This window comes from Notolepis coatsorum (genome assembly GCF_963971535.1).
Source record: "Notolepis coatsorum genome assembly, chromosome: 4".
Classification (NCBI taxonomy): Eukaryota; Metazoa; Chordata; class Actinopteri; order Aulopiformes; family Paralepididae; genus Notolepis; species Notolepis coatsorum.
Genome location: NC_140168.1, coordinates 151,465,070 through 151,476,515, shown reverse-complemented (window position 1 = coordinate 151,476,515; position 11,446 = coordinate 151,465,070). Strand labels below are relative to the sequence as shown.

At 47.1% G+C, this 11,446-nt stretch overlaps 1 protein-coding gene across 1 annotated transcript in view; it reads right to left on the bottom strand.

Moving 5' to 3' along the window:
• Nucleotides 1-4,290: 4,290 nt before the first annotated feature.
• The window catches only part of LOC311226733 (uncharacterized protein), a gene marked incomplete at its 3' end in the record, with an annotated part of 175,780 nt that continues 168,624 nt past the window's right edge, over nucleotides 4,291-11,446 (bottom strand). The window contains exon 46 of the mRNA XM_084312143.1: nucleotides 4,291-4,302. Coding sequence (XP_084168269.1) covers nucleotides 4,291-4,302 — 12 coding nt within the window. The remainder of the gene's footprint in view (nucleotides 4,303-11,446) is intronic.

The following is an 11,446-nucleotide window of genomic DNA, read 5'->3' as shown; positions in this document are numbered from 1 at the left end:
GCCCAACGGCGTTCCATATAGGCTCTATAAGAACACTCCGGGTGTCTTGAAGTACCTCTGGAAGCTAATGAAAGTGGCATGGGAAAAAGGAATTATACCAAAGGCATGGCGAAGGGCAGGAGGGATCCTGATTCCCAAAGAGAAGAACTCCTCAACCATCGACCAGTTCCGCCAGATCAGTCTTCTGAATGTGGAAGGAAAGATATTCTTCAGTGTTGTGGCCCAGAGGCTCTCAGTATTCTTGCAGAAGAACAACTTTGTCGACACCTCAGTGCAGAAGGCAGGGATAAGTGGTTTCTCAGGATGCCTGGAACACACAAGTGTCATCTGGCACCAGCTGCAGACGGCCAAGAAGGAGAAGAAAGACCTGCATGTGGTTTTCTTAGATCTTGCCAATGCCTTCGGATCAGTGCCTCATGAGATTTTGTGGACAGCGTTCAACTTCTTCCAAGTCCCAGAGGGCATCACAAGGCTGGTCAAAGCCTACTTCCAAGACCTCCAGTTTTGTGTTACAGCACAGGCCAGTACAACTGCCTGGCAGCACCTCGAGATAGGCATAATGGCGGGCTGCACCATCTCTCCACTGGCGTTTACCATGGCAATGGAGCTCATTATTCGAGCATCCCGATGGGTGGTTGGAGGGGAACGGTTGAAGAGCGGGCTTCGTCTTCCTCCAATCAGGGCGTACATGGATGACATGACGACAATAACAACAACAAAGGCATGCACCAAACGCCTGCTGGATAAACTCCAGGAAAACATCAAATGGGCACGAATGGAGATTAAACCAAGCAAATCCCGCAGTATCTCCATTGTCAAAGGCAAGCTCGCCAATGAGAGGTTCCACGTTAACAACGAGCCAATACCAACTGTTCTGGAAAAGCCTATCAAAAGCCTTGGCCGCTGGTATAGCGCAGAACTCAAAGACTCGAAGCAGGTGGAACAACTCAGGCAGGATACAATCAGTGGCCTCAAGCAGATCAACAACACTGCTCTCCCTGGGAAGCTGAAGCTGTGGTGCTTTCAGTTTGGACTGCTGCCCCGTCTCATGTGGCCAATTGCCATCTATGAGGTCACTCTATCCCATGCCAATCGGCTGGAGAGACTGGTGAATGCACATGTGAGGAAGTGGCTTGGACTGCCGAGAGGCCTTAGCAGCATAGGCCTGTATGGCAACGGAGCCCTCTCCCTACCAATCTCAAGCCTGGTGGAGGAGTACAAATGTGCCAAATCAAGGCTGGAAATGACTCTCACAGAATCCCGGGATCCATTCGTCAGAGGTGCTGCTCCAACCCTAGCAACGGGGAGGAAATGGAAGCCATCTGCAGCAGTTGCAGTGGCAAAGACCGCCCTCAGACACCGGGATATAGTGGGGCATGTCCAACATGGCAGAGGGGGCCTTGGATTGGAAGCAACTACACCCACATGGCAAAAGGCTACTCCAACCGAACGGCGGCACATGGTGGTGGAGGAAGTGCGCCACCAGGAGGAAGCAGCCAGGTGTGCCAAGGCAGTCTCTCAAGCCCAGCAAGGCCGGTGGATGAAGTGGGAGGGCGTGGAGAGGAGGAAAATCACGTGGAACGAACTGTGGAGCATGGAGTCTAATAGGCTAAGCTTCATCATCAGAGCCACATATGATGTCCTGCCCTCACCAACCAACCTACATCTCTGGTATGGAGAGGACCCAGCCTGTCTCCAGTGTGCAGCCCCAGCAACCCTCAAACACATCTTAGTGGGTTGCAAGACCAGTCTAACTCAAGGAAGATACACCTGGCGCCATAACCAGGTACTGAAGTGCTTGGCTGCCGAACTTGAGAACAAGAGAGTAACCACCAACGCCATGCCTCTAAATGCCCAAACTACCTTCCCACGGAAAACAACCTTCATCCGGGAAGGGGAGAAACGGCGGACCAAGCCATCACCTCCGAACTCAGGCCCACTGAACGCAGCCCGGGATTGGGAAATGCGGGTAGACCTCAGCCAGAGGCTTACCTTCCCATCTGAAATTGCAGCGACCAACCTGCGCCCAGACCTGGTCCTCTGGTCCAAATCTTGCCGGCGTGTCTTCATCGTTGAGCTGACTGTCCCATGGGAGGAAGCCATCGATGAGGCATTTGAAAGGAAGAGGCTGCGATATGCCAACTTAGCAGCTGAAGCAGAGGGGCGGGGCTGGAATGTGAAGGTGTGGCCAGTGGAGGTGGGCTGCAGAGGCTTTGTAGCCAGTTCCACCACAAGGCTCCTGAAGGAAGTAGGGATCAGAGGACAGGCCCAACGAAAGGCAATCAAAGAACTTGCCACTGCAGCAGAACGGAGCAGTCACTGGTTGTGGCTGAAACGTAGAGACGCATCATGGGCTGCTAAATGAACACGTGGTGCCACTGTGCGACACACACCCAGGCCTGATCAGCCTGTGGTGGGCCAACCTCGGCAGAGGGTGTATTGTGATAAATGGCCGAAACACCCAATGAGGTCGGGGAACACAACTGAAGATGTGTCGTACTGGTGATCATCACGTGATCATTGCCAAATTCCACCCCACTCCAACCTCATTCAATTGTTGTGCTGAATATTTAGGGATCTTTAACAACTAGTCCTATTAAGAATCCTATATATAATATATACAATATATATGTTTCATTACATATACATTCATACCAATTATTCGCTTGTTCTATTCTCTCCATAGCAACACTATATTATCACTGACATCCTGTTGGGAGATCCCCTTTGAACAGCGCATCAAAGTCAAAGTCAACTTTATTGTCATTTTCCTTCATGTGCAAGACATACAGAAAAATGAATTGGCGTTCCCCCCCTTCCCACGGTGTATATAAAAAAATCTAATATAAACATAAAGAACATATAGGACACAATGTACACACACAATGTACAGGACTATATACAATATTACAGTAGCTAAAATGAAATTAATGAGTGAAATAAATATAGAGGTAAAAGAGAACTTAGTGCAAATCTTCTAGCAGCAGTTGTCCAAGTTCAAGTTCCTTTTATTGCCACATGGCCATGTCATGGTTCCTGTCGGGCAGTTCTCTCTCTCTCTCTCTCTCTCTCTCTCTCTCTCTCTCTCTCTCTCTCTCTCTCTCTCTCTCTCTCTCTCTCTCTCTCTCTCTCTCTCTCTCTCTCTCTCTCTCTCTCTCTCTCTCTCTCTCTCTCTCTCTCTCTCTCTCTCTCTCTCTCTCTCTCTCTCTCTCTCTCTCTCTCTCTCTCTCTCTCTCTCTCTCTCTCTCTCTCTCTCTCTCTCTCTCTCTCTCTCTCTCTTTCCCCTTCTCCCACTCTCATTATTGATCAAGTAGACAGCGTGATCATTGTTCAGCGTGGCAGCTGATCTGACGTCTGTGGGCCTATTACGTCGGGGATATAACCCCGCCCCAGGTGTTGAGAAGCTGCCAGATCGTAAACTCTTGTTACCAGTTAGTCATGTTACTTTGCTCATTTTCACTATTCTATCTAGTTCTTCGCCTGGATCTCATGTTCTTTGACCGTGCTTAACTCTGTGCTCTCGTCCTCTCTCCTCAGTCTGCTTGGTGAAGTCCTGGAGACACTGGCTGGCTCACAAGGAACTGCTCTGAACCCCCGCCTGTCTGACGATTCTCTGTGCTCTACTCTGTCTTGATCCCTGGCTGACTATCCCGTAACCGCTCTGACCCCTGCCTGGCTGACTATCCCGTACCCGCTCTGACCCCTGCCTGGCTGACTATCCCGTACCCGCTCTGACCCCTGCCTGGCTGACTATCCCGTACCCGCTCTGACCCCTGCCTGGCTGACTATCCCGTACCCGCTCTGACCCCCGCCTGTCTGACTCTCTTGCCCCCGCGCACACCCTGGACTATATGAGTATCTCCCCCGTGTATCGACCCCTGGACACTGACTATTCTTATTAAATATACCCCCTTGGGTTTTATCAAGACCTGTCTGCCATTTATCTTTGTCTGCACATCGGGTTCCAAACTAAACTGTGATAGCAGTGGTACATAGTAAATATAAATATGGCAGTAAACTAAAATAATGGCAGCAAAATGGCAGTGAGTTACTAAAGTGGCAGTGTGTGTGTGTGTCAGTGGGGGGGGGGGGCTAGTCCAGAGTGGGGCAGAGTAAGAGAGAGGGGAGGAGAGCTGTGTGTGTGTGTGTGTGTGTGTGTGTGTGTGTGTGTGTGTGTGTGTGTGTGTGTGTGTGTGTGTGTGTGTGTGTGTGTGTGTGTGTGTGTGTGTGTGTGTGTGTGTGTGTGTGTGTGTGTGTGTGTGTGTGTGGGGGGGGGTGGGGGGGGTGTTCTTAGTCCAGAGCCTGTGGTGGCAGAGTGAGAGCGGGGGGAGAGCTGGGAGAGAGTTCAGCTTCCTGACCGCCTGGTGTATGAAGCTGTCTTTCAGTCTGCTGGTCCTGGCTCGGAGGCTCCTCATTCTCCTCCCGGAGGGCAGGAGAGTGAAAAAGTGTTGTGAGGGGTGGGTGATGTCGCCCGCGATGCGTAGTGCTTTGCGGGCCAGGGGTGTATTGTAAATGTCCTGGAGGGAGGGGAGGGGGGCACCAACGATCCACCATCTGAGGTTTCTCTCCTCCAATGCCGCCTGTGGTGCTTTTTTTCTCTGCTAGGTTTTAGTGAGTCGTTCCTTATCTTCATTGGGGAAAGTCTGGGAGTGTCGCATATTTGGATTTTATGGTGGTTTTTGTTTTTTCTCTTTTGTGAAGACAACCCATGGGGTCTATTCCATGTGTTCTCTGGCTATACAAATACATTTGATTTGATTTGGTCAAAAGGTTCAAACACAGGACACACTTATGGCGGCCGGGTACCACAGCGGACTAAGTGTCTGTCTACCACCGCATAGACACTGGTATCGAATCCGGCTGTCAGCGGTGCCTCCGGCTTGCGGGTGGGAAGCCGGTGGGTGGTATCCTGGTCATTGTAAACAGCGACTCCTACAGGTCGGTCAGGGCACCTGCACAGCAAGGGAAGGAACTGGTGAAGGTAGTGTGACCCTCCCACGCGTTACACTTCACCAGTGAGAGTCCGCGCTGTCAGGTGAAAAGAGGCTGCTGGCTGTCTCTTATGTATCGGAGGAAGCATCTGATAGACTTCAGGGCTCCCTAGACCGGCAAGTAGGGGGCAAATGTGCTCAACAACCAGGAAGGGGAGGGGGGGATTGGCATAACAACTAAAATTGGGATGGGAGAAAAATACAGAAAAAAATAGGAGGAGAAAAAGTAGATAAAAAAAAACACAGGACACACTCACGTACAGTAGTGGTAGGAAAGAGCCTGCCTCCCGCCAATTAGAGTCCTGGGCCCTCATTCATCAACGTGTCTTACGCACAGATTTGTGCTTAACCTGTGCGTACGATCATTTCTAAGCAAAGAGTGGGATTCATCAATTTCAACTTGAACTTGACTCCGTGCTTACGTGTACGCACAGGTCGGAGCACACTTAGCTGACGCCCAGTGGTAGAATATCGTTACTACGCATAAGCGCTCCTCAGTTCTGCATTAGTTTCAAGGCGGAAATAAAGACACTGGCACATGTTCTGTATGACCCCCGTAATCCATTATAGTTCATTGTGAAATAGCAACAGTAGTGTAATTATGGTCAAAACCCTATAAATAGCATTTGGAATAATAGATCTTTCTCTCAGAATGAATGCAGCATGGTTTATATAGCGTTATCGGAATATACGGGGTGTACTGGGTGTACTGGCTCCGCGTAGCTCAACTCGTTATTATTTTGCGCACAGACCGCAGAAACACGGGAACGTTTTGATTATATTTAAAAGGCTTTACGTTAAACGAAACAAGTGGAATTTCGAAGCTGTAAGCAGAATACAAGTCATATGAACACCCACGATATAGTGTTCTTCCCCCTTTTTACTGTATAAGAAAGAATAAAAAACGCATTGCAATGACACCAGGGTGTATGTGTATTACAAAACCCTTGCAATAATGTGTCTTAAATGAATGAAAAGCATACATGCTCTGGACACAGAGCATATCGTGTGGGTGATATGACTTGTATTATGCTTACAGGATTTCACGTATTTAGTTTTACAATGTCAAAGCCTTTTAATGTAAATCAAAACGTTCCCGTATTTCTGCAATCTATGTGCAAAATAATAACGAGTTGAGTTCTAACAAAGAACATATTACATGCTGGTATGCTGATAGAGTAAACTATTATATGAATATGATATGATATAAGGTATACACTGGTCCGTCGCGTACACTGGTATGCGCAAGTTACTGTTGCATAATGTAGGCTATGGCTGCTATTATATGTAATTCATATAGGCTACCTAATAGTATATGATTTTTAGAGGCATCTATTTTGTTGTCGGTAATACCGACAACAAAATAGATGCCTCTAAAAATCATATAGCCAATCGAACACAACTAATAAAGGCATTCATATTACAGCACGGTTATAATGACACACAACCAACGCCAAACAGTGGTCAACGAACGGTCTTTATTAGTATTTTGAGCTGTCCAGGCAGAATTGCAGCAATGGTCTTAGGGAGCCGTTGATATCTGACATCACCGTTTACAAGTCCGCCTTTTATTTATCCCATAACACGCGTTGTGTCTTCTTGGTTCGACAGCAGTGAACAATCTCTGTGAAGTTTCTCAGAATTCCGCTCGGGTCAGTCCATTATTTCACATCCCATGGGGGGTGTTTCCTCACTTTCATGACCATATATGGATAATCATGCACAAGCATTGACGGTAGAACAAAGTGGTATTCATCAACACGGAGGAGCATAGGACCTGTGTACGCACGGTTGATGAATCCCGATTTTTCTGTGCGTGCACTGATTCTACATTCTGTGCTTACGTGTGGAAATAGAACATTTTCTACGTCCACGTTGATGAATGAGGGCCCTGGTGTCGTGGGGAGAAACCTCACTAGTAAAAAGCTTACTGCATGTTCTGTGGCTCTTGACTCTGAAAGGAATATAAGCCCATACTGTAATCATCAAAGCTTTTAATCCATTTTGCAAGACGGCATTTTCGCTCCCCTCATGCATTCCATTGATACGTTTTGAACACGGTTAGTGGTGTAGTCTAAAAGTCAAATCCATACATTTTGACTTTGATGCTTAACAAAGGGGAACTACACAAAAAAAATGATTTATTTCGCACATAATCTCACACACATTCATTCATCATTTAGTTTGACAGTGAGAGAGTAAACGAGTTTGAATATAGCCCAAATTCATCGTAGAGCGACTGTGCATATTGTATTGTGTGTGATGACTGAATAAGAGGCAGGCGGCAGTCTTTTCTTCCTTCCTTTATTTTTCTTTCGCACCATACAGGTTTCCTTAGTGTCTCACATCTCTCTCTCTGCCTCCTAGGCCCCTTAGGTAACAGCAACAAGCCATTTCCCCTTTCAAGAGCCAATATGTGGCTGATGAGGTGATTAGTAACGGCAGAACGGGAGCTGGCAGGTAGCGGAAACGCAAAGGAAAGACACAGGAGGAAAGGGAAGGGGGAGGAGGGGGTTTCAACAACGCTGCATTTCCTCTTTGTCAATATTTCAAAGGGAGACAGATCATGGCTGATTCTACTATCTGGGAGTGCCATAGGAACAATAGTGTGTTATCTGCCTTGGAGAATATGTGTGTGTGTGTGTGTGTGTGTGTGTGTGTGTGTGTGTGTGTGTGTGTGTGTGTGTGTGTGTGTGTGTGTGTGTGTGTGTGTGTGTGTGTGTGTGTGTGTGTGTGTGTGTGTGTGTGTGTGTGTGTGTGTGTGTGTGTGTGTGTGTGTGTGTGTGTGTGTGTGTGTGTGTGTGTGTGTGTGTGTGTGTGAGTGAGTGAGAGAGAAACAGGGAGGGGGAGGGAGGGAAGGAGAGAGAGAGAAACAGAGGGAGGGAGAGAGAGAGAGAGAGAAACAGAGGGAGGGAGAGAGAGAGAGAGAGAAACAGAGGGAGGGAGAGATGGTGATATAGTTACCGGGAGCAAATGAGACAGGACGTGCTTTTAATTTCCTCCTCCTTGTTTCTCCTTCTATTTTATTTCACAACTTGTTTTCAAAAGGTGATTTACAACATGTCCTACACCACAGTATTCAGCAAAAAGGCACAGCTTTACCTGAAGGAAAGGTTTAAAAGGCATTGCTTTACCTGAAGGAAAGGGTTAAAAGGCAGTGATTTACCCCGAAGGAAAGGTTTAAAAGTATTGATTTACCTGAAGGAAAGGTTTCAAAGGCACTGCTTTTTTTTTCTTCACTTTTTCTCCCATTTTTCTATATTTTCCTCCCATCCCAATTTCGTATCATCCAATTCAACCCTCCCCTGTCACGAACGCTGTTTCTTGCCTCCCACAAGCCAGCTGCAATGTGGACTAAGTCATACATAGCACAAGTCCCCTCCGGTACTTGAGGTAACAGCAGTCGCATCTTTTCACCTGCGCAGCTCGATCTCTCAGTGGCGAGGAGTAACGCGTGGGAGGCTCACGCTGCCCCCGACACTTCCTGATTCTACTGCGCAGGCGCACCAACCGACCTGTAGGAGTCGCTGTCCACAACGCCCGATCCCCACCCATCAGTTTCCCACCCCCTAATACGGCCAATGTGTATTAGTATGAACGACCAGCTAAACTCGAACAGGCGAGTCCAGCGTCTCCGCATTCGTGGCGAGCGCCTTGCCCACTACGCCACGTAGCCGCCTCAAAGGCACTGCTTTTAAGGTTTAAAAGTATTAACATTTACCCACATGTTCTGGACGAAGTGCATGTGAAATGGATATAAATGCAGCCGACAACACAAGTCTGCTACAAAAACACACACAGCAGCTATGTTCCATATTCACGCGCAGATGCTGCTCTTCAAACATGCCTTTTCCGGAGTCAACAGGAATGCCAAGAGACGTGACGACATCACTTCCTGTTTGACTGCCATGACCGCCGTTTCACTTTTGACCATTCTGGGAAGGAAGGGCAAGCTCTTGGGAAAACACGCGTGATTTTTTTCCATAGCCTATGTTTACGAAGACGCTCTCTGATTGGCTAGCCGCGTACAGCGAAGACCCTCTCTGATTGGTTTAGCAACGAAGGGTCTCTTCCGTCTTGTACATATATATTCTCTGCTTCAAAGTGGTTATGCTTTGGCCCTCTTTCGAAGTGGGTTATGCTTAGAGTTAGGTTTAGGGTTAGGGTTAGGGTTAGGGTTAAGGTTAAGGTTAGGGTTAGGGTTAAGGTTAGGGTTAGGGAACAACATATCAATTGTTGTTGAATATGCGGAAGAGACCCTTCGGCGCTAAACCAGTCAGAGATGGTCTTCGCTGTACGCGGCTAGCCAATCAGAGAGTGTCTTCGCAAACATAGACTACGGAAAAAAATCACGCAGAAAAAAACACCTACGCAACTGCACACATGTGCAACACGAAACTGAGCCCAGATTCCTAGCTTCTGAGATTCCTCCAGCCTCCCTTTTCTCCTTGGCTAACTGCATTTCTTCTCTATAAGCCCCTCCCACTTCGCCCCTTTCTCCTTGGATAACTGCCTTTCTTCTCTATAAGCCCCTCCCCATTTTCTCCTGGGATAACTGCCTTTCTTTTCTATAAGTCCCTCCCCCTTCGCCCTTTTCTCCTGGGATAACTGTCTTTCTTTTCTATAAGCGTAGTGAATCTGAGTTCCTGCTATGAGTTGGAAGAGAACTCCAGACGGTAAATGACATGGCTTTTTCTTTGACATACAGTATATATAGCACACCTTTGCTGACTGTGACGTACATGGGTACGTGGGTTGGTCATTATCATTATTACTGTATTTGTGACACCATGTGAACATCAGGTTAGTATAGGACATGTTATGTTTTGTATGTGTGTGTTTCATGGTAGCTAATGCCTGTCCCTTTCTTTCTTTGTCAGGTGCCGCCCATCCCTACACTGAAGAGTGCTGATTGCCTGATGAGTGGCAGCTGACGGCAACAGCCTTGAGGGGCGGGTGGATGAAGCCTGACAGCACACACACATCCTGGCGCCTCATGGAGTCATTTGCCAGTGACCATAGTGTTGGAGGTTGCCCTTGAATTACCACTGTTGTGTGGAATTATTATAATACTGCCCTTTGTTTCCACTGTTGTGTGGATTGATCTTGTGTTGGCCTTATTGTCACTATTGTGTGTTCTCATGTTCACACTACTTACCTGGTAGGCATTGTGTCTGTGTTGGTGTTGCTACCAGGTAAGTGTATATATATATATATATATATATATATATATATATATATATATTGTAGAGCCATTACCTATAAGCCTACTGCGAGGGGCAAGTGGGCTGGCTTGAGTTAGACGTGTGCTTGAAGAATTCAATGTCCAGAGTGCTTGTATCATTTTCGATATGCCAATCCTTTTATTGACCATTATCAACCAAAAAATATATACAAAAACTCTTTTTACTAATAACACTGAACGCCGACCTATACGGCACATCAACACGAACACGGTCAAAAACTGTTTGGCTATCCCCTTGCACACCTGCCGCTCGTCACCCACTGATCAGTATAAATGGGTAACCAACCCCTGTGGTGGTTGCCATGGTGACTGAAAATGCCACACCTCTGCACCGTGAGTACAAATAAAATGAAATAAACAGAAAGGCTTTTTGGCTCCAACATTAACTAATTCCACACGGGTGGCAAGTGGCACAGAGGCCACAATATATATATTGTGGCCTCTGTGCCACTTGCCACCCGTGTGGAATTAGTTAATATATATATCTATGTATTGGGCCTTCTGCCTTTTTGCCACCCCTGTGTGGAGCTATAGTGTACAGTACCTATTACCACTTTGTGTGGATTCCCCATTGTGGGATTGTTATATATATATATATGTAACGGATGGTATCGTGAAGCGCAGTCAAGAAGGGCTGGGGTGAGTAGCGGTGCTATGGGTTAAACTCACTCTCACATCCTCAAAAGACGCATAGACCCAGTACTTAGAAGTGGATTCACCTCTTGGTATAGCGGTCTGTGTTGCTGCCTGCGGTGTGGTTGACCGGGGTTCGACTCCCACTCGGGGCATCGAAGTTTGAGGTGACGTTGTCACAACCGTTACATATATATATATATATATATATTGTTGGCCTCTGTGCCGATTACCTCTATTAAGGGGGCATATATATATTGTTGGCCTCTAGTTCACTTGCCACTGTTTCCCTGTGTGGAACTATATTGTGTTGTGCACGTTGTGTACATTTGCTGGGTGATTCCCAGACTGCCAACCACATGGCTTGTGGTTGTGTCCGGTGACACTAGGTCACTAGGGCTTGGGTTTAGCTTATTATACGTACCTTGTTTGTTCTCCCATTACCCTTTTCCTTGTTTGTCTATTTGTTGTGGGTTTCATTCCCCTCTTGTGTTATAATAAATATAATTTACCTTTTGGAAAACGCATTTGTTGTTTACCGGGACCTGTGCTTAAAGCACCTTACTGGACGGGTTGG